The sequence below is a fragment of the Carcharhinus amblyrhynchos genome, chromosome 15 (genome assembly GCF_965287045.1).
Source record: "Carcharhinus amblyrhynchos chromosome 15, sCarAmb.v2.hapA, whole genome shotgun sequence".
NCBI classification, from domain to species: domain Eukaryota; kingdom Metazoa; phylum Chordata; class Chondrichthyes; order Carcharhiniformes; family Carcharhinidae; genus Carcharhinus; species Carcharhinus amblyrhynchos.
In genome coordinates, this window is record NC_137338.1 from 1894797 (window position 1) to 1919264 (window position 24468).

Sequence of the window (24468 nt, forward strand, 5' to 3'; positions counted from 1 at the left end):
TCGAATCCAGACGAGGCCAGGCTAAATAAGGGTGGTAGATTTCTTTCCCTAAATGTTAGCATTACTGATGTTGGCTTTTCAGCTCAAATTTCACAGAATTGTTTCGGCACAGAAGGAGTCCGTTTGGTCAATGTATCTGCACCAGCTCTCCAAATGAGCATCATAACTGTATGCCACTCTCTTGCCTTTCCTCATAACCTGCGCATTGTTTCCATTGAAATAATCATCTAATGCCCTGTTGAATGCCTCGATTGAAGCTGCCTCCATCACACTTCCAGGCAGACCCCAACCACCTGCTGTGTGAAAAAGGTTTTTTTGCGTCACAATTGCTTCTTTTACAAATAATTTTTAATCTGTGTCCCCTCGTTCTTGATCCTTTTATGAATGGAGACAGTTTCTCTCCATCTGCCTGGTCCAGCCCCCTCATAATTTTGAACACCTGTGTCAAATCTCCTCTTGCCATCTCCTTTCCTAAGAGAACAATCCTAACATCTTGAATCTGTGTTCGTAACTGAAGCTTCTCATTCTTGGAGCCATTCTTGTAAACTTCTCCTATACTGTCTCCAATGCGTTCACATCCTTTCTAAAGTGTGGCACTCAGAAGTATACACAATTTTCCAGCTGACTAGTGTCCTGCACATGTCAGCATTACCTCCAGGTACTCTATACCTCCATTAATAAAGCCCAGAATACTATGTGCTTTTTTAACTGTTCTCTCCACCTGTCCTGCCACCGTCAATGACTTATGCACAGATACACCCAGGTCCCTCTGCTCCTGTATGTCCATTACAGTTGTAATCTTTATACTGCCTCTCCATGTTCTTCCCACCAAAATGAATTACCTCACAATTCACCACATTCAACTTTGTCTGCCCTTTCCTCCAACTTGTCTAAATCCTTTGAAGGTCTACATTCTCCTCTTCACAAGTTACAATGTGTTGAATCCGTGTGTTGTATCATTCCCTGCACACCAAGTTCTAGCTCAGTGATGGGCAGCCTCTGGTAGTCACAGTACCTATATGGCTGGTCCATTTCAGTTTCTGGTCAATGGTAATCCCGGTAAGAAGTCTCACAACACCAGGTTAAAGTCCATCAGGTTTATTTGGTAGCAAAAGCCACAAGTTTTTGGAGCACTGCTCCTTCATCAGGTAAATGGGAGTTCTGTTCACAAACAGGACATATAAAGACACGCACTCAATTTAATTTAATATCAGTTTAAACCCCAGTCCAATACTGGCATCTCCACATCAATGGTAACCCTCCAGGACATTGAGAATTCAGCGATGGTAATGCCGTTGAATGTCAAAGGGTAATGGTTAGATCATCCCTTGCTGGGGATGGTCCTTGCCTTGTACTTGTGTAGCGCGGATGTTACTTGCCCCTTGTCAGCCAAAGCCTGAATATTGTCCTGATCTTGCTGCAGTTGGTCATAGAACATAGAACATTACAGCGCAGAACAGGCCCTTCGGCCCACGATGTTGCGCCGACCAGTTACAAAAACAATGACCCACTAGCCTATACCAATCCCTTTTCGTCCATAAACCTATCCATAGATCTCTTAAACGCCCCCAAACGAGGCGCATTTACAACTGCAGCAGGCAGGGCATTCCAATCCCTCACCGCCCGCTGAGTAAAGAACCTACCCCTGACATCCGTCCTGTAGCTACCCCCCCTTAATTTAAAGTCATGCCCCCTCGTGCTAGCTTTCTCCATCCGAGGAAAAAGGCTATCACTATCCACCCTATCTAAACCTCTAATCATCTCATATGTTTCAATAAGATCCCCTCTTAGCCACCTTCTTTCCAACGAAAACAACCCTAAGTCCCTCAGTCTCTCCTCATAGGACCTCCCCACCATACCAGGCAACATCCTGGTAAACCTCCTCTGCACCCTCTCCAAAGCCTCCACATCCTTCTTGTAATGTGGGGACCAGAACTGCACACAGTACTCCAAGTGCGGCCGCACCAGAGTAGTGTACAGTTGCAACATGACACTGCGACTCCTAAATTCAATCCCCCTACCAATAAATGCCAAGACACCGTACGCCTTCTTAACAACCTTATCTACTTGATTCCCAACTTTCAGGGATCTATGTACACATACACCTAGATCCCTCTGTTCATCCACACTATTCAAAGTCCTCCCGTTAGCCCTATACTGGACACATCTGTTGCTCCTACCAAAGTGAATTACCTCACACTTCTCCGCATTAAATTCCATCCGCCACCTCTCGGCCCAGCTCTGCAACCTATCTAAGTCTCCCTGCAGACTATGACACCCTTCCTCACAATCTACCACACCTCCGACTTTGGTGTCATCAGCAAATTTACTAATCCACCCAACTATACCCTCATCCAGATCATTAATAAAAATTACAAACAACAGTGGCCCCAAAACAGATCCCTGAGGCACACCACTCGTAACTGAACTCCATGATGAATATTTACCATCAACCACCACCCTCTGTCTCCAATCTGATAGCCAATTCCTGATCCAACTTCCTAGATTACCCACAATCCCACACATCTGCATTTTCTGCAGAAGCCTACCGTGGTGAACCTTATTGAACGCCTTACTAAAATCCATATATACCACGTCAACTGCCTTGCCCCCATCCACCTCTTTGGTCACCTTCTCAAAAAACTCAAAGGTTAGTAAGGCACGACCTACCCGCTACAAAACCATGCTGACTATTTCTAATCAATTCATTACACTCCAAATAACTATAAATCCTATCCCTAATAATTTTTTCTAAAACCTTGCCCACAACAGAAGTAAGACTCACCGGTCTATAATTCCCGGCAAAGTCTCTGTTCCCCTTCTTAAACAATGGGACAACATTCGCTATCCTCCAATCCTCCGGGACTACACCAGAGACCAATGACGACCTGAAGATCAGAGCCAGAGGCTCTGCAATCACCTCTCTAGCCTCCCATGGAAGCAGTCATGGACTGCTTCAGTATCACAAGGGTCACGAATGGTGCTGAACATTGTGCAGCCATCAGTGAACACTCCCACTTCTGACCTTATGATAGAAGGAAGTCATTGATGAAGCAGCTGAAGATGGTTGGGCCTAGGACACTAACCCTGAGGAACTCCTGCAGTGATATCCTGGAACAAAGATGATTGACCAGGTATGACTCTAACCAGCGGAGAGTTTTCCTCCTGATTCCCATTGATTCCTGTTTCGCCAGGGCTCCTTGATTTCAGACTTGTTCAAAAGTCGCCTTGGTGTCGAGGGCAGTCACTCTCACTTCACCTCTGGAGTTCAACTTTTTGTCCATGTTTTTATGAAAGCTGTGGTGAGATCAGGAGCTGAACAACCCTGGTGGAATCCAAACTGAATATTAGTAAGCAGATTAGTGCTAAGCAAGTGCTGCTTAATAGCATTGTTGAAGACCCCTTCTATCACTTCGCTAATGATTGAGAATAGACTGATACGTTGGTAATTGGCCGGGTTGGATTTGTCCCTTGTGGCTGGGACATACCTGGACAATTTTCCATGTTGCCAGGTAGATGCCGGTGTTGTAGCTGTACTGGAATACTTGAATAGGGCAGCAGCGAATTCTGGAATATAGATCTTCTCGACTATTGCTAGAATGTGGCAGGGCCTGTAGCATTTGCAGTATCCACTGCCTTCACCCATTTTGTGATGTCACGTGGAGTGAATCAAATTCACTGAGACGGACATCTATGATACTGAGAACCATAAGAAGTCTCACAACACCAGGTTAAAGTCCAACAGGTTTATTTGGCAGCACAAGCTTACGGAGCTTTGCTTCTTCATCAGGTGAGTGAGGACTTGTGAAGGAGCAGTGCTCCTTACACAGATCAACATAATGCAAGTCCATTCAAAATTCTGATGGCAGCAAGAAAGAAGCTGTTTTTGAGTTGGTTGGTACATGACCTCAGACTTGCGTAAGTTTTTCCCGACAGAAGAAGGTGGAAGAGGGACTGTCCGGGGTGTGTGAGCTCCTTAATTATGCTGGCTGCTTTGCCGAGTCAATGGATGAGAGGCTAGTTTGCATGATGGATTGGGTTATCTTCACGAGTAGGAGTAATACCAAGCTGAGATACAACCAGAACAAATACTTTCTATGGTGCATCTGTAAAAGTTGGTGAGAGTCATAGCTGATATGCCAGATTTCCTTAGTCTTCTGAGAAAGTTGAGGCATTGGTGGGCTCTCTTAATGTAAGTGTTGGCATGGGGGGACTAGGACAGGTTGTTGGTGATCTGGACACCTAAAAACTTAAAGCTCTCAATCCTTTCTACTTTGTCCCCGTTGATGTAGACAGGAGCATGTTCTCCTTTACACTTCCTGAAGTCAATGATAATCTCCTTCGTTTTGTTGACATTGAGGAAGAGATTATTGCTGCTGCACCACTTCACCAGATTCTCTATCTCATTCCTGTATTCTGTCTTGTCATTGTTTGAGATCTGACCCATTGCGGTGATGTCGTCAGCAAACTTGAAAATCAAATTGGAGGGGAATTTGGCCACACAGCCATAAGTGTATAAGGAGTATAATAGGGGGCTGGGAACACAGCCTTGTGAGGCTGTGTAGCAAGCAGTTTGGTGAGAATGGAGTCAAGTAGGTTTTCTCCTCTTGTTGGTTCCCTCACCACCTTTTGGACTCAGCCAGCTGAGTCTGTGGGGGTACTGCCATGCCACTGTTGGTTACGAACACTGAATCCCTGCACCCAGAGTACCTACTGTGTCCTTGCCACCCTCAAGTGGTGTTCAAAATGGAGCAGTACTGATTCATCAGCTGAGAAGGAGATGGTACTCCTTCCCATTGTATTCCCATGGGTTAGTAAGTTCGCCGACGATACGAAGGTTGGTGGTGTTGTGGATAGTCTGGAGGGATGTCAGAAGTTGCAGCGTGACTTAGATAGGATGCAAGACTGGGCGGAGAAGTGGCAGATGGACTTCAATGCAGATAAATGTGTAGTGGTCCATTTTGGCAGGATCAACGGGATGCAGGAGTACAATATCAAGGGTAGAAATCTTAGCTGGGTTGAAGAGCAGAAGGACCTTGGGGCCCAGGTCCATAGGACTCTTAAATCGGCCTCGCAGGTGGAGGATGTGGCCAAGAAGGCATATGGTGTACTGGCCTTCATTAATCGAGGGATTGAGTTCAGGAGTTGGGAGGTAATGCAACTTTATAGGACCCTTGTCAGACCCCACTTGGAGTACTGTGCGCAGTTCTGGTCGCCTCACTACAGGAAGGATGTGGAAGCTATTGAGAGGGTGCAGAGGAGATTTACAAGGATATTGCCTGGATTGGGAGGCATGCCTTATGAAGATAGGTTGAGGGAGCTAGGTCTATTCTCCCTGGAGAGGCGACCTGATAGAGGTTTATAAAATGTTGAGAGGAATAGATAGGGTGGATTCTCGGAGGCTATTTCCCAGGGCTGAAATGCTCGCTACGAGAGGACACAGGTTTAAGGTGCAGGGAAGCAAGTACTGAGGAGATGTTAGGGGCAAGATTTTCACTCAGAGGATGGTGAGTGAGTGGAATTGGCTGCCGTTGGTGGTGGTAGAGGCGAACTCACTGGGTTCTTTTTTAAAAGACTTCTGGATGAGTATATGGGATCTAATGGCATTAGAAGTTACAGATAGTTCTATGACTTGGTAGGTATAGATGTGATCGGTGCAACTTGTGGGCCGAAGGGCCTGTTTGCGCTGTAGTGTTCTATGTTCTATATTCCACTTTGGTGACACAGGTACCAAGGGATGGTGATGGTAGTGTCTGGGACATTACCTATAAGGTACAATTCTGTGAGTATAACTGCATCTTACTGTGACTCGTATGTGAGACAGCTCTCCTGATTTGGCACAAGCCCCCAGACGTTCGTGAGGAAGACTTTGCAAGGTTGACCTGGCTGGGTTTGCTGTTGTTGTTTTTGATGCCGGGTGGCCCATCCTTATCTTTGTAGTGGTTGGATACAACTGAGTAGCTTGCTTGGCCATTTCAAAGGATTGCTTCATTGCTGTGGATCTGGAGTCATATGTAGGCCAGACTGGGCAACGATTTCCTTCCTTCAAGGACACTAGCGAACCAGGTGGGTTTTTATGACCATGGACAGTGGTTTCATGATCATCATTAGACTTTTAATTCCAGATTTTTATTGAATTTACATTTCACTATTTGCTGTGATTAGATTCGAACCTGTGTTCCCAGAACTTAGCCAGTGTCTGGATTACTAGTTCGGTGACAAAACTACTGTCTCCCCAGATTTAAGGGTAATAGGAGTCCATTTTTTTATTAAATTGGGATTAAATAAATAAATCATTCACTAGTTTTAGCTCAAGCAAGAGTGTTGTGGTTGAACTGCAAATTGTGTGCTGGCTATATGATTACCATTTGAACACAACTAATTAATGTCCTCTGTAATATGGGACTGAATAATTCTTAGTCTGATTCCTTCATGTCAGTGCGAGATATTTATGAAACGATTCTGATTTTAAAGGAACTGTGTTGTAGTATGAAGGATTTTGGAGCTTGGCATTCTGCATTTTTAAGCATTAGCAACTTTGCTGCATCTCAGTGATATCCAACACAAATCATTGATTCAGCAATATTCTGCTGCCATCATCTCTGCTCTCCATCCAAACCTTCCCCTACTTACGTTCCATAGCCTTCCCCTTAGAGGCGGCATGGTGATTACCACTGCTGCCTCTCAGCAGCAGGGACTGCAGGTTCGATTCTGGCCTCAGATCACTGCCTGTGCGAAGTCTGCATGTTCTCCCTGTGTCTGCGTGGGATTCCTCCGTGTGCTCCGGTTTGCTCCCACAGTCCACAAAGATGTGCGGGTTAGGTGGATTGGCCGTGCTAAATTGCCCCTTAACGTCAGGGAGAATTAGCAGGGTAAATATGTGAGGTTACTGGGATAAGACTTGAGTGGGATTGTTGTCGGTGCAGACTCGATGGGTCAAATGGCTTTTTTCTACACTGAGATTCTGTGATTTTATCTCCAGCTGGATCCCATCAGGATTCTTCACCCCTCTGCTCACCATCCAGGCCAACCCTCTCCCTGCCACTGGCCATCTCGGATAGAATTATTTAGATTATATAACACAGAAAGAGGCCATTTGGCCCATTATGTCTGTATTTTTTTCTGGGCTGACCCCACACTCCTCTATTTGAATATTAATAGTTGCTGTTTCCCCTTTATTTTGCTGTGATTAGGTGTTGAATTTGTTGGTCTGCCCAATGCAGTAACAACTCATCTCGCTGCATGTACGTTGATGTTTCTCTGGTGCTAAGAACCATTGTTTTCACTCGCACGTTGTTACAGCAGATAACCATAATCTGTAGCCAAAGGAGTAAAGCACTGAGCAATCAGGCTCTGCACTCACCTGTCTGTCTGATTATTTCACCAACAAACAGACACATGTTGCTGTTATGTATTTTAAAACCACATGACCTAGTCTATTACTGAATTTCATTTACAGATCTAAATGGATTGGGTTGAAAGTATTGGACAACAAATGCATAGGAAACTTTGATTTTGACTTGATATGATTTGATTTATTACTGTCACATGTATTGACATAGTGAAAAGTATTGTTTCTTGCGCGCTATACAGACAAAGCATATCATCATAGGGAAGGAGAGAGTGCAGAATGTAGTGTTACAGTCATAGCTAGGGTGTTGAGAAAGATCAACTTAATGCAAGGTAAGTCCATTCAGAAGTCTAATGACATCAGGGAAGAAGCTGTTCTTGAGTCAGTTGGTACATGACCTCAGACTTTTGTATCTTTTTCCGGATGGAAGAAGGTGGAAGAGAGAATGTCCCTATTGCTGTAGACTGGGGCATGTTCTCCTTTACGCTTTCTGAAATCGATTTGTTTTGTTGATATTGAGGGAGAGATTATTGTTGCCGCACCAGTTCATCAGATTCTCTATCTCATTCCTGTACTCCGTCTCATCATTGTTTGAGATCCGACCCACTATAGTGATGTCATCAGCAAATTTGAAAATCGAGTTGGAGGGGAATTTGGCCACACAGTCAAAGGTGTATAAAGAGTATAGTAGGGGGCTGAAAACACAGCTTTGTGGGGCACCAGTGTTGAGGATGATCGTGGAGGAGGTGCTGTTGCCAATCCTTACTGATTGTGGTCTGTGAGTTGTTAGGAAGTTCAGGATCCAGTCACAGAGGGAGGATCCGAGTCCCAGGCCATGGCACCTGCTGAATCCTGGTGTTAACAATTTTGTCTGTTGGAGCAGTTAAAACCAGGATGTTCAGGAGCCAGAGTTCGATGGAGCGTTTGGGGCTGTGGAATGTTAGATAGATAAGGAAAGCAGAAGGTAATGGAGGGATTTGAAAATCAGGATGAGAATTTTAGAACTGTGTTGTTTCTGGGCAGAGAGCCAATTTGGGTCAGTGAGCACAGGTAAATTTCCAATTGGAGATGTGATGTTTGAATTTTAGTCCTAATGTGAAGTATCGATTTATTCGGTCAAATAACTTGGGAGGCAAGCAAATAATGAATGTTTTATTTTATTCCTTAGGTGGTAATAGGCACTAAAAGTGGACAACAGCTATATCGCATTTCTCCCTGGGCACGATATGTTATACGTGAACAGAATGCCTTTACGTACGATTGGGTGCACTGGGACCCTCCCCAACCATATATGGTAAGCAACTTACTTTGCACATCCTTTAGGAAAATGCTTGGGTGAAAAATGTCACTTGTGAAGCAAACAAGTTATTTCTAGTAGCTAGTTATCACTGACCAACTGAAAGACCTTGAGCTCGAATTTCTCTACTGTTTTTTGTCAAGGGAAAAAGATCGGACATGAAGTTGCAGTATAAGTATCAGTAAGGCTCAGTGTTATTTACATGTAAATGGAACAGTAACTTCAAGTGCCTACACGTGTGGTGAAATATGGAAATGAGGATGTTGCCCTGCTCTGTTAGAAACTACTGTCACTGGTATCTCACTGAGAGACTCACTATTCAAATACATGGAGTGGCAGGAAGTTGCTATATTTGCCTCATGGGTATGAATTAAATTGGTCACAAGATTAGTGTTCCTCCATTCTAATTAAAGTACTTCTTCAATGGTGCAACAGGCCTTAATTATTGCCAAACAACCTCTCTGGCGTTGAAAGTTAATTTTATTCAAAGTGTAGAGTCACGCTCTTTCAGATTTTATTTACTGTTGTGGATGTTAAAAAAGTGTAATTTTTTTTTGTAATCCCCTCACGCTGCCCCGGGCGTGCCTCCCCTCCCTCGGGTGCGCGCCCCCCTCTCTCGGGCATGTGCTCCACCCAGGAGCTGGGTGGACCTGGAACAGCTCAAACTGAGGTCAGAGAGCAGATTGCTGAGTAAATGCTGCCTGACAGCGCTGTTGATGACACCTTTGATCACATTGTTGATGATCAAGAGTAGACTGATGGGGTGGTAAGGTAGGAATTGTCCTGATTTTTGGTGACAGGCCATACCTGGCCAATTTTCCATACTCCTGTGATTCTAGTCTTGCAGCTGTGCTGGACCAGCTTGGGTAGAGGTGTGGCCTCTGAATTATCGCTGAGAAATTGTTGGGATCTATAACCTTCGTAGCATCCAATACTGTCAGCTGTTTCTTGATATCAGTGGAGTGAATCGAATTGGCTGATGACTGGCATCTTTGATGTTATGGACCTCAGGAAGAGGCCGTGATGGATCATCCAGTTGCCACCTCTGCCTGAAGATCATTGGAATTGATTCTCTCTTGCCTTTTGCACAGTTGTGCTGGGCTGCCCCAAAATAGAATCTCAACAGTGCTGAAGGAGGTTATACAGCCCATCAAGTCTACACCCACAATAAGCACACCCAGGCTGTATCCCCGTAAGCACGCATATTTCCCTACTAAACCTACGCATCCCGGGACACTCGGGGACATTTGGCATGGTTAATGCACCTAACCTGCACGTGTTTGGAATGTGGGAGGAAACCGATAGTCTGCAAGTGTTTCACCACCAACAGGACATTAAAGTGTCGTGGTTCCGTCGACACTTTGTCTCTTTTATATATATGTAATCAGAGGTGCCACCGGCCTAGCAGACTCTGACCGATTTCCAGAACTCTCAGGGAGAATTTATAAATTATCTCTGTGTCCAGCCGTGGACTAAAGACTGCTCTTTGTGAGACATTTTATTTGAAATTAAATCCCTTTTGTGAAGCAGCACATTCCTGGACAGTTTCAAAGTCCTACCAGCAGCCAAAAAAATGTTCTGAAAATGGGGTTGCTGAATGGGATGTTAGTTAGTTAATTGTCCACAACCATTCATAACCAGATGCAGCAGAACTGCAGAGCTTAGATATCATCTTTTAGTTATAGGATCTCTTAGCATTGTCTCTTGCTTGCTGCTTATTCTGTTTGGCATTCAAGTCAACAAAACTGTTGTAAGCTCAGGTTTAGGTATGCCAGGCTGCTCCTGGCAGGCTGTCCTACACTCTCCTTTGAAGTCAGGTTGATCATTAGCCATGATGGACATGATTCATCAGCTGTCGTGGGGATGTGGAAAGGTAGAGGGGGACAATCTCTCCCAACTACATACCGCTGTGTCACCACCCCATGCCAACACTATAGTTAAGAAAGCCCCCTCCTTCAGAAGATTAAGGAAATTTGGCATGTTAGCTACGACTTTCACCAACTTTTACCAATGTACCATAGAAAGCATTCTTTCTGGTTATATCATAGTATGGCTTTTGTTCTGCCCAAGACTGCAAAGAACTATAAAATGAATGTAGCCCAATAAGAACATAAGAACATAAGAAATAGGAGCAGGAGTAGGCCATCTAGCCCTTCGAGCCTGCCCCGCCATTCAATAAGATCATGGCTGATCTGTCGTGGCTCAGTTCCACTTTCCCGCCCTCTCCCCATAACCCTTAATCCCTTCTCTTATCAAAAACCCATCAACCCGCTTCTTAAAAATATTTAGCGAGGCAGCCTCCACCACTTCAACGGGCAGAGAATTCCAGAGATTCACCACCCTTTGAGTGAAGAAGTTCCTCCTCAACTCCGTTCTAAACCGCCTCCCCTTTATCTTGAGGCTGTGCCCCCTAGTCCTACTGTCTTTTTTGAGCGGGAAGAGTCTCTCCACCTCTATCCTATCCATCCCATTCATCATCTTATACGTCTCAATGAGATCTCCCCTCATTCTTCTAAACTCTAACGAGTACAAGCCCATCACGCAAGCCAGCCTTCCATCCATTGCCGATGACACGAAGGTTGGAGGTGTTGTGGATAGTTTGGAGGGATGTCAGAAGTTGCAGCGTGACATAGATAGGATGCATGACTGGACGGAGAAGTGTCAGATGGACTTCAACCCGGATAAGTGTGTGGTGGTTCATTTTGGCAGGTCAAATGGCATATAATATTAAGGGTAAGACTCTTAGCAGTGTGGAAGATCGGAAGGATCTTGGGGTCTGGGTTCATAGGACTCTCAAATTCTTCTGAGCGGGAAGAATCATAGGATTCTTCCTGCTCAGAAAGGACAGCAGGACTAGAGGGCACAGCCTCAAGATAAGTGGGAGAGGGCAGTTTAGATCAGAGTTGAGGAGGAACTTCTTCATTCAAAGGGTGGTGAATCTCTGGAATTCTCTGCCCGTTGATGTGCTGGAGGCTACCTCGCTAAATATATTTAAAGCACGAGTAGATAGGTTTTTGGTAGGCAAAGGAATTAAGGGTTATGGGGAGAAAGCGGGAAAGTGGAACTGAGCCACTTCAGATCAGCCATGATCTTATTGAATGGCGGGGCAGGCTCGAAGGGCTATATGGCCTACTCCTGCTCCTATTTCTTATGTTCTTATGTTCTTAAAGCAGCTTCGCAGGTAGAGGATGTGGTTAAGAAGGTGTATGGTGTACTGGCCTTCGTCAATCGAGGAATTGAGTTTAGGAGTTGGGAGATAATGCTGCAGCTGTACAAGACCCTGGTCAGACCCCACTTGGAGTACTGTGCTCAGTTCTGGTCACCTCATTACAGGAAGGATGTGGAAGCTATTGAAAGGGTGCAGAGGAGATTTACAAAGACGTTGCCTGGATTGGGTGACATGCCTTATGAGGATAGGTTGAGAGAGCTCGGTCTTTTCTCCTTGGAGAGCCGAAGGATGAGAGGTGACCAGATAGAGGTGTATAAGATGAGAGGTATTGATTGAGTGGATTCTCCGAGGCTTTTTCCCAGGGCTGAAATGGCTGCCACAAGAGCACACAGGTTTAGGGTGCTGGGGAGTAGGTACAGAGGAGATGGCAGGGGTACGTTTTTTTACTCAGAGGGTGGTGGGTGAGTGGAATCGGCTGCTGGCAGTGGTGGTGGAGGCAGATTCAATAGGGTTTTTAAAGAGACTTCTGGATGATTACATGGGACTTAGTAGGATTGAGGGTTATAGGTAAGCCTAGAGGATAAGAGATATGGTCGGTGAAAATTGTGGGCCGAAGGGCCTGTTTGTACTGTAGTTTTTCTATGTTCTATGACTCTGTCTACATTGCTGCTGCTTCGGCAAAGCAGCCAGCATAATTAAGGATCCCACGAACCCTGGACGTTCTCCCTTTCATCATCATCTGTTGGGAAAAAGATACAAAGGTCTGAGGTCATGTATCAACCAACTCCTCTTCCCTGCTGCTGTCAGACTTTTGAATGGACCTACTACGCACTAAGTTGATCTTCCTCTACACTCTAGCTATGACTGTAACACTACATTCTGCACTCTCATTTCCTTCTCTATGAATGGTATGCTTTATCTGTTTTGTGCACAAGAAACAATATTTTTCACTGTATACCGATACATGTGACAATAATAAATCAAATCCAATCAAAAAATCTTGTGGGTCTCTCTTGCCAGTGCAATAGAATATATTGAGGAATAATGATGGGATGCCTGTGGCATTGTAAGGTGTGCTTGGGTGTCTGTGTAAGGCGTTTTGCAATTTTGTTACATGCCTCAGTACGTTGGTAAGGAGGAACTTGCAGGGGTGACAGAGCTGGGTTTTCAGTTGTCTTTGCCAGAGCCTAGGTCGTTGTTGGGTGTTCTGACTGGTCTTATTCCTTTCGGACGTTTGGAGTGTTTGATACAACTGAAGTATTTGCTTTGCCATTTGAAGGAGCATTTAAGAGTCACCTATATTGTCATACGGTCTGGGTAAGAACAGATTTCCTTCCCAAAGGACATTAGTGAACCAGATGGGTTTTTGTCGCAATCAAAAATGGATAGCTTTTAGTTCTGAATTTATTAATTGAATTTAAATTCTACCAGCTGCTGTGATGGAATTGGAATCCAGCTCTTCAGAGCATTAGCCTGGGCTGCTGGATTACTTGTGAAGTTATCACCCACCGCATATGTGTAGTATTTGGCAGATTGTCATAAATCATGGGAAAACCAATGCACATCGAGTGCCACAATTTGCAGAAATTCTTGCAAAAACCACTGGATCGCTGTTTATTCAGTTCAAAAATTGAAGATATCAATGACCTGTCCTCTTTTCTTTGGCTTGAATGTATGTTCCGGTTGACTGCACCAAGAAGCATGGGAGATTCAGAACAAAGGATTATTGACTTTTAAAAAAAACAGTCTTTGTCGACATGGCTGGTACATTTTCCTTTTACATGTGAAGTCTGACTGCTCTCATCTCTGGGGAATACAAATCTACTCCTGTCAAGGTTAGCAAATGTTGGAATTCGGAAAATCTTTCAATGGATTTATTTTTGGACCTCATGCAATGGACCATATGTCTTGGTTCAGCTTCATTCACAGCAGAGAAACGTTTAATAATTGAAATGGATTCAGTTTCCTCTTTTTTTAGTACAGCAATGAGATTCTCACTATCTAAAGTTCAGAAGCTATCCTAATCAATGGGTAACCAATAGACTGTTTCTACTGAATATTTAAAGTACAAGCTTTTCATTTGGCAAAGTGATTCTTAAATTGGGCCAACATATTCCATCATTTAATGAGATTTGTCTATCCCAGATAATCATGGATCGATGTGTGTTCCAATTGATTAAATCCAGACTTTGGACAATCTTGGGGCAGCATGGTGACACAGTGGTTGGCACTGCTGCGTCGCAGTGCCAGGGACCTGGGTTTGATTCCGGCCTCGGTCACTGTCTATGTGGAGTTTGCACCTTCTCCCTGTGCCTGCTTGAACTTCCCCCTGGTTCCCTATAGGAATAGGGCCTGGGTGGGATTGTTGTTGGACTCAATAGACTGAATGGCCTCCTTCTGTACTGTAGGATACTATGATTCTAATTGGGATCTTAGAGATAGTGATCTCAGGATTATACTGGTACCACGTGCTAGTCAGAGTAGAAATGACAGGATATATTGGATAAATAACGTTGAAGAGATGGTATTGGGGAACAGTTTCAGATTCCTGGGGCATTGGGACAGGTTCTGGGGAAGGTGGGACTTCTACACATTGGATGGGTTATACCTGGGCAGGACTGGGATTGATGCCCTCAGGGAGTGTTTGCTAGAGCAGTTGGGGAGGGTTTAAACTAATACGCCAGGAGGATGGGAAGCTATGTAAGGAGTCAGAGAAGGAAGGAGCAAGGGCTAAAACAAAAGGTAGAAAAGGGAATAAGAAAAGTGATAGTCATAGAAACCAAGGACAAATTTCAAACAGGACTGTCGAGAAAAATACTGGGATCAAGATAAACAATGTTAAAAAGATGAGCTTAAAGTATCTGTGCCTTAATGCGTGGAGCATTTGCGATAAAGTGAATGAACTAATTGCGCAGATAAATATAAATGGGTACGATATAATTGGGAATACAGAGACATGGCTGCAGGGTGACCAGGGGCGAGAATTGAATGTCCTAGGTACTTAGTGGTGGAGGCTGCCTCGCTAAATATTTTTAAGACGCGGGTTGATGGGTTTTTGATAAGAGAGGGGATTAAGGGTTATGGGGAGAGGGCGGGAAAGTGGAACTGAGCCACGACAGATCAGCCATGATCTTATTGAATGGCGGGGCAGGCTCGAAGGGCTAGATGACCTACTCCTGCTCCTATTTCTTATGTTCTTATGTTCTTATATTTAGGAAGGACAGGCATAAAGGAAAAGATGGTGGAGTGGCACTGCTGGTTAAAGAAGAAGTTAATACAATAGTGAGAAAGAATATCAGCTCTGACAATGCGGAGTCCGTATGGGTAGAGCTGAGAAATACCAAGGGGCAAAAAACAAACTGCAGTGGTGATATTGGAAATGGCATTAAACATGAAATTAGTGGTGTGTGTGATAAGGGAATATCGGTGATCATGGGTCATTTTAATCTGCACGTAGATTGGGCAAATCAAATTGGCCACAGTGCTGTAGAGGAGGAATTCCTGGAGTGTAAACGGGATAGTTTTCTTGACCAATGTGTGGAGAAACCAGCTAGAAAGCAGGCTATCTTAGACTAGGTACTATGTAATGAGGAGGAAATAATTGCCAATCTAGCTGTATGAGACCCCTTAGGGATGAGGGACCATTACATGATATACTTTTTTATTGAGGTGGAGACTGAAGTCGTTGATTCGGAGACTAGGATGCTGAATCTTAATAAAAAAAACTGAGGATATGAGGTGTGAATTGGCCTTGCTGGATTAGGGAGAGTTACTGAAAGGAATGACAGAGGAGAGACAATGGCAAACATTCAAGGGGCGCATGGGGGAATTGCGGCAACTGTTTATTCCTGTCTGGCACAAAAGCAAAATGGGTAAGAGGGCCAATCCATGGCTTACAAAAATAAATTAGAGAAGTATTCGATCTAAGGTGTGGATTGGATTGTGTGCTGTGATAGTGGAGTCGGACACTTTAGGAACTTTCAAGCAGTTATTGGACGGGCACATGGAGCACTCCAGAATTGTGGGGAGGGGGATAGCTTGATCTTGGGATTGGACGTAGCTCGGCACAACATTGAGGGCCAAGGGGCCTGTACTGTGCTGTAATGTTCTATGTTTCTAAGGAAGAAACACACAGATTGGCCACGATAAACAATAGGTCTGAGGACTGGGGGACAGTTTAGAATTCAGCAAAGAAGGACCAAGGAATTGATTAAGAAGGGGAAAATACAGTATGAAAGTAAGCTTGCAGGGAACATAAAGACCAACAGTAAGAGTTTCTATCGATACGTGAAGTGAAAGAGGTTGGTGAAGACAAATGTAGGTCTCCTACAGATAGAAACTGGGGAATGTGTAATAGGGAACAAAGAAATGGCCGAGCAAATGAATACATACTTTGGTTCTGTCTTCACAAACGAGGACACAAATCAGATGCCAGAAATGTTGAAGAATGCAAGATTTAGTGAGGAAAGATCTGAGGGAGATAAGAAATGGTGCTGGGAAATTTGATGGGATTAAAGGCAGATAAATCCCCAGGGCCTGATAATCTACATCCCAGAGTACTTAAGTAAGTGGCTCTCGAAGTAGTGGATGCATTGGTGGTCATCTTCCAGGATTCTTTCGACTCTGGAGCAGTCCCTGAAGATTGGAGGGTAGTGAACGTCACTCCAATACTCAAAAAGGAGTTAGATAGAAAACAGGGAATCATGGACCAGTAAGCTTAACATCAGTAGTGGGGAAAATTCTCAAATCCTTTACAAGGGCTTTATAGCTGAGCATTGAGAAAGCAGTGGCAGGATCATACAGAATCGGCATGGATTTATGAAGGGGAAATCATGCGTGACAAATCTGTTGGAATTATTTGAAGATATAACTTGTCGAGTTGACAAGGGGGAGCCAGTAGATTTAGTGTATTTGGACTTTCAGAAAGCACTTGACAAAGTCTCGCACAAGACATTATCATGTAAGATTAAAGCGCGTGAGATTGGGGCAAGTGTATTGAGATGGATAGAAAATTGGTTGGCAGAGAGGAAACAAGGAGTAGGAATTAATGGATCCTTTTCAAATTGGCAGGAACTAGTGGGGGTGCCACAGGGAACAGTGCTGGAACCCCAGCTATTCATAATATATATTAATGATTTGGATGAGGGAACACAATGTAACATCTCAAAGTTTGCAGATGATACCAAGTTGGGTGGGCGGGTGAACGGTGATGAGGATGCAGAGATCCTTCAGAATGATCTGGACAGGTTGAGTGAGTGGGCAAATCAATGGCAGATGCAGTACAATTTGGATAAGTGTGAGGTTATTCACTTTGGAAGCAAAAACAAGAAGGCAGGTTATCTGAATGGCTGTGTGCATGGGACCTGGGTGTCCTTGTGCACCAGTCACTGAAGGTAAGCATGCAGGTGGAGCAGGCGGTAAAGAAGGCAAATGGCATGTTGGCCTTCATTGCGAAGTACAGGAGCAGGGTTGTGCTGTTGCAACTATACAGGGCCTTGGTGAGGCCACACTTAGAATATTGTGTGCAGTTTTGGTCTCCATTTCTGAGGAAGGGTGTTCTTGCTCTCGAAGGAGTGCAGCGAAGGTTTATCAGGCTGATTTCCTGGAATGGTGGGACTGAGGAGAGGTCGACTAGGTTAGGATTGTTTTTGCTGGAGCTCAGATGAATTGGAGGGGGGATCTCATAGAGACTTACAAAATTCTAACAGGACTAGACAGGATACATGCAGGAAGGATGCTCCTAATGGTGGGGGAATCCAGAACCAGGGGTCACAGTCTGAGGATTCAGGGTAGCTTATCTGGAACAGAGGTGAGGAGACATTTCTTCACCCAAAGAGCCTATGGAATTCATTACCACAGGAAGTAGTTGATGCCAAAACATTGAACACATTCAAAAGGTGGCTGTATATAGCACTAGGGGCGAATGGGATCAAAGGTTATGGGGAAAAAAGCAGGATTAGGCTATTGAGTTGGATGATCAGTCATGATTGTAATGAATGGTAGAGCAGGCTCAAAGGGCCAAGTGGCCTCCTCCTGCTCCGATCTTCTATGTTTCTGAAAGGATTATTGATTCCCCATACCATGTAGGGACTGAGGGTACGATGGTAGATTGAGGTGTGATGCGATAAACGGTGTCTTAGTTTGTACCTCAGTCTCTTGGGTGTTGTGTTACAGGCGAGTAGCAGCTTTTTCTTCTATCACGTCGTTGACATTGCAGCAACAAACTGTCAGTTGTCTCTCTTCCCCTGGAGTCCCGGTGTGAATGCTCTCCTATCCTCACAAGGTGCAGACTATAACACTGACATGGCAGATGGCTGCTTTCAGTTCTTTTCTCTCAGTGCCAGTGTCAGATCCGTTTCTGTCAGCCCTGCTGCCTGTAAGAAATAAGATTATGCTGTCTTTTTCAGTCTGTTGAGTTTGAGACTTATTTAATGCCTCCAAATATTCTACTGGGATTGTAGCATATGGTAAGTCCAGACTTAAACCGTTATGTACAAATTACTCATCCTGTTGCCTCTTTACTGGAGAGTGGTGGGATGTTGGGTTGTTTGGAAGAAAGGGCAAGAAACGTATCCAATTTTCGACTGAGGTGGTGGGGCACAACTTAAACTGCAGCGAGTTATTAACAAGCAGCTTATAAATATAATGAGGTCAAATAATTGGCCATAAACAAGCTCTCCAGTTTTCTCCAGTTTATCCTTGCTGAAGAACAAAGTAAAATTGGTCAGCTTCAGCCATGAACTCCTCTTCCTCGAAGAACAACCTTCCTCATAATTAAAGTGACTGCTTTAAAGTAAGTTCAGTACAATATTGCTCTGGACAGAAGAGATGGTGAAAAATGTTCCATTAGTGGAAGGATCAAGACGAGGAGACACATGTAAACGTACCCACACAGATTAGGAGCAAGAGTAGACCATTGTCTCCTTGAATCTGCTCTGTCATTTCATAAGATCAAGTTTGATGTGAATGTGGCTTCAGTTCAGCTTTCCTCTGATACCCTTTGACTCTGTTGTCAATCAAGAACCCACCTAATTCAGCCTTAAAAATATTCAATGACCCAGTCTCTACCACACTCTGGAGAAGAGAATTCCAGAGACTAACCCTATTATCTCTGCAGTGCAGAAGGAGGACATTTGGCCCGTTGAGTCTGCACCGAGTCTCTGAGCATCTTACCCTATCCCCATGACCCCACACATTTTGCGTGGCTAATCCATCTAAGCCGCACGTCGTTGGACTGTGGGAGGAAACTGGAGCAGTCGGAGGAAACCAACGCAGACACGGGGAGAATGTGCAGACTCCACACAGACAATTACCCAAGCCGAGAATTGAGCCCAGGTCCCTGTCATTGTGAGACAGCAGTGCGACACTGTGTCACTGTAACAACCCTCAGAGAAAAGGTTTCTCCTTACCTCAGCCATAACCTTTAATCCCCCTATTTTTAAACAATGTCTGCTAATTTTAGTATTTTCAATAAATGAAAACATTCTCTCATTATCCACCCTGTGACGTCCCCTCAGGATTTTGTATGTGGGCTGCACGGTGTCACAGTGATTAGCACTGCTGCCTCACAGTGCCAGAGATCTGGGTTCAATTCCAGCCTTGGTGACGTGCGGAGTTTGCAGCTCTCCCTGTATCTGTGTGGGTTTTCTCTGGGTGCTCTGGTTTCCTCCCGCAGTCTGAAAGACGTGCTGGCTAGGTGCATTTGGCCATGCTAAATTCTCCCTCAGTGTACCCGAACAGGTGCCGGAGTGTGGCAACTATGGGATTTTCACAATAACTTCATTGCATTATTAATGTAAGCCTACTTGTGTCACTAATAAATAAACTTAAACTTTAAAAACCTTTAAACTTTTATGTTTCAGTAAGACCATTTCTCACTCTTCTAAGCTCCAATGGGTACAGGCCCAACCTGTCCAACCTCCCCATATTGGATAATCCCTTCATCCCACATCAGTCAGTTGTGTGAACTGCCTCTGAATTGCTTCCAATTCAATTCTATCCTTTTTCAGGTAAGGAGATCATTACTGTCCAAATTCCTCTTGGTCGCACAACGCTATACGACTAGTAAAACTTACCTACTTCTCATTTATTTCATTCCTTTGCAATAAATGACAGCATTCCTTTTGCCATAATCACTCACTGTACCTGCAAACTAAAGTTTTGTGACGCATGTACCAGTACATCCAGATTTCTGTGTACAGCAGAGTCCTTCAGTGTGTAAGGTAAAAGCAAATTACTTTGGATGTTGGAATCTGAAACAAAAACAGAAAACGCTGTAAAATCTCAGCAGGTCTGTTAGAATCTGTTCAGAGAAAATAGAGTCAACGTTTTGAGTCTGGATGATCCTTCATCAGAATCTCAGTGGCACCTTATCAAATACCTTTTGGAAATCCACCATATCTACAGGTTTCCCTTTGTTCATGTTGCTTGTAACTTCCTCAAAGAATTCTAATTGTATAATCCAACATGATTTCCATTTCACAAAACCATGTTGACTGCCTGATTGAATTAAGGTTTTCTGTGCCCTGCTGTATCCACCCCAATAGATTCCAGTATTTTCCTGACGACAGATGTTAAGCGAACTGGTCTGTAATATCCTGCTTTCGGCCTCCCACCTTTCTGAAATAGAGCGGTAACTTTCACCATTTTCCTATCTGAGTATCAGAATCATAAATGCCGACAGTGCAGAAAGAGACCATTTGGTCCGTTGAGCCTTCAACAGACCATCTTATTCAAAGTGTACCTCACTGCGCCCCTCTGCCCCCCTGCCCTGTTGCCATAATATATTTACCTCACTAAGCTTCCTAACCTGCACATCTTGGGACACTAAGGGACAATTTAATATGCCCAATCTCCCTAACTGCACGTCTTTGGACAGTGGGAGGAAACCGGAGCATCCGGAGGAAACCCACGCAGACACAGAGGAAACATGCAAACTCCACACACACAATCTTTTGGAAAATTAGAACCAATGCACCTGCTTTCTGAATAGCCACAGACCCCAAGGTGCAGCCCTGCAGATCCTGGGGACTTGTCAGCCTTTAATTCAAATAGTTTTCAGTACTCTTGGTGATTCTATTTATTTTGATTTATAGGTAATTTGGGAATGCTATTTGTGTCTTCTACAGCAAGGATTGATACAAGATTTATGTTCAACATTTCCACCACTTCCCTTGCCTCCTCTTATTAATTCCCCAGACAATCTCTCTCAGGAGGACAAATCCTCTTTTTGCTTACTCCTAACTAGCTTTCTCATTCTCTAATTTCTCCATCCTTATTTTTTAAGTCATTCTTTGCTGGTTTTTAAATTCTGCCCAATCTTCTGTAGTCTTTGCAGAATTGTATACTTTTTCTTTCAGTTTGACACTATCCTTAACTTCCTTAGTTAGCCTTCTAGATTCTCCTTTCTCAGTGAAATGTTTCTTTGCTGAGTGTTATGAGATATCTTTATAACTATCTGCTACTGCATCCCTGCCCTTCTACCCAATTTCCCAGTTTAGTTTAGCTGGTTTTGTCTTCATACCCCTATAATTGCCTTTATTTTAAGTTTGAAATGTGTGAAAGGCAAAAGATCAGGGAAATGGCAAAGAATCTGTTCAGAGAAAATAGAGTCAACGTTTTGAGTCTGGATGATCCTTCATCAGAATCTCAGTGGCACCTTATCAAATACCTTTTGGAAATCCACCATATATACAGGTTTCCCTTTGTTCATGTTGCTTGTAACTTCCTCAAAGAATTCTAATTGTATAATCCAACATGATTTCCATTTCACAAAACCATGTTGACTGCCTAATTGGGGGAAAAAGTATTTTAATGACAGGAATGGTTAAGATTTGGAGTGTACCGTGTGCGTGTACGCACGCGCAGATTTAATCATGGTGTTTGAAAGGGAATTGAATAATTTTGTTTTAAGTTGCAGAACTATAGGGGAGGGGTTGGGGCTACTGAGACGAGTTAAATTACTCTCATAGAAAGTCAGTAAGGATTTAATGGGCTGAATGACGTCATTCTGTGCTGTAAACCATGCTGTGATTCAAATTAATTATTCTAAGAATCAGTAGCCCCTGGACTTGAACAAAGTTAGTCACAGGTAAAAAGTAAAGTTTATTTATTTGTCACAAGTAGGCTTACATTAGCACTGCAATGAAGTTACTGTGAAAATCCCCTAGTCAAGACACTCCAGCGTCTGTTCAGGTCAATGCAGCTAACCATGTCTTGCAGATGATGGGAGGACACTGGAGGAAGCCCACGCAGACACGGGGAGAACGTGCAAACTCCACACCGACAGAGACCCAAGCTGGGAATCGAACCTTGGTTCCACTAGCTTTCAGAGCGCTGCTTCCCTTTGTCATCCACTACTTCCCCGGAGCGGAGAAACTACGACGTCTTCTCTGGAGCCTTCAACATGTCACTGATGAAGACAAACATCTTGCCAAGGCCATCCCCACACCCCCACTTCTTGCCTTCAAACAACTGCACAACCTCAAATAGACCATTGTCCGCAGCAAACTACCCAGCCTTCAGGAGAACAGTGACCACAATACCACACAACCCTGCCACAGCAACCTCTATAAGACATGCTGGATCATCGACACGGATGCCATCATCTCATGTGAGAACACCATCTACCAAGTACATGGCACAACCTCTTGCAACTCGGCCAACGTTGTCTACCTGATACGCTGCAGGAAAGGATGTCCCGAGGCACAGTACATTGGGGAGACTATGCCACCGCCAGGACAACGGATGAATGAACACAGCTTGACAATCACCAGGCAAGAGTGTTCTCTTCCTGTTGGGGAACAGTTCAGCGGTTAGGGGCATTCGACCTCTTGTCTTCAGGTAAGCATTGTCCAAGGCAGCCTTCACGACACATGACAACGCAGAGTTGTTGAGCAGAGACTGATAGCCAAGTTCCGCACGCATAAGGCCGGCCTCAACAAGGATCTTGGGTTCATGTCACACTATCTGCAACCCCCATGACTTGCTTGGGCTTGCAAAATCTCACTAACTGTCCTGGCTGGAGACGATACACATCTCTTTAACCTCTGCTTAACCCTTTTTCCACTCACACTGTCTGTACCTTTAAGACTTGGTTACCTGTAAAGATTCGCATTCCAGCCATTATTTTGTAAATTGAGTTTGTGCCTTTATATGCCCTGTTTGTGAACAAAACTTCCGCTTACCTGATGAAGGAGCAGTGCTCCAAAAGGCAATGGCTTTTGCTACCAAATAAACCTGTTGGACTTTAACTTGGTGTTGTGAGACTTCTTACTGTGTCTAGGAGATAGCCAGATGACAATTCACTGTTTAATTGGAGTATTACGTCCATTTCTCAGCATCACCTTTAGGTTCAGATGAAATTGAAGGGAATGGTACCAGTTATCTGAGGACAGTGGGGATAATGTAGTTGTTGTTCCTGGAGCAGGGAAGATTAAAAGAATATTTGATAGAGGTGTTCAAAATCGTAACGTGTTTGGTAGAGCAAGTAAAAATAAGCTTTTTGCAGTGGTGGGAGAGTTTAATACACAGATTGCGCACTTAGCAAAAGAACCAGATAGCGTGATAAAATAGTTTCTTAATGCAACAAGTTGCACCCAATCTGTAGCATAGAAATAGAAAACGTCTTTGCCAGCATTTATACCTCACTCATTCTTTCATCCAACTCTGTTGGGTGGCACATTGGTAGCACTGCTGCCTCACAGCACCAAGGACCTGGCTTCGATTTGCCACTTGGGTCACTGTCTGTGTGGAGTTTGCACGTTGTCCCCGTGTCTGCGTGTGTTTCCTCCAAGTGCTCCAGTTTTCTTCCACAGTCTGAAGATGTGCTGGTTAGGTGGATTGGCCATGCTAAATTGCCCCTTAGTATCAGGGGACTAGCTAGGGTAAGGGCATGGTGTTATGGGAATAGGGCCTGGATGGGATTCCTTCTGCATCAGAGGATTCTATGAATGTGTTGGTATAATCCTCTTTGTTGTTACCTGTTAATCTTAAATGTATCCCTCTTACATACGCCGATGTTATTTGCTTCCACTACACGCTGTAAATCCACATTTGTGGGTAAAGAAGTTTTTTCTGAATCCTGGATTTCTTGGTGACAACCTTACGTTGATGGCCTCTAGCGTTGCTCTTCCTCACAAATGGAAACATTCTCTCTCTAGTCACTCAAAACCTAAAATAATTTTTTGGAGCTCTTGTTAGACCATTACTGAGCTTTCAGAGATCACACCTGTTCATCCTTTTCTCGTGTCTTTAATCCCTCAGCTTATCATCCTTGTAAATCTTTGCGCACTTCCCAGGGCAATATCATTTTTATAATGTGGTTATCAGAACAGTACATCAACCTTAAGTTTTTGGATAACCAAAGTTAATTCTATTCTGTTATAAATAAGTCTGTGCTTGGTTTGTTTTTGCAATACTATTTCAGTGGTTGATGTATTTGTGCTCCCAGACTTCAGTCCGAAAGACGTGCTGGCTAGGTACATTGGCCATGTTAAATTCTTCCTCAGTGTACCTGGACAGGCGCCAGAGTATGGTGACTCGGGGATTTTCACAGTAACTTCATTGCAGTGTTATTGTAAGCCTCCTTGTGACACTAATCAATGAACTTTAAACTTTAGACTTCAGGTACAAGAGGCCGAATGGCCCCCT

General features: G+C 44.0%; 1 protein-coding gene across 2 annotated transcripts in view; it reads left to right on the top strand.

The window, feature by feature from the left end:
- The window catches only part of gbe1b (glucan (1,4-alpha-), branching enzyme 1b), a 509684-nt gene that overhangs the window by 185669 nt on the left and 299547 nt on the right, over nucleotides 1-24468 (top strand). For both annotated transcript variants that reach the window (XM_080203341.1, XM_080203342.1), the window contains exon 4: nucleotides 8520-8645. In XM_080203341.1, coding sequence (XP_080059467.1) covers nucleotides 8520-8645 — 126 coding nt within the window. The remainder of the gene's footprint in view (nucleotides 1-8519; nucleotides 8646-24468) is intronic.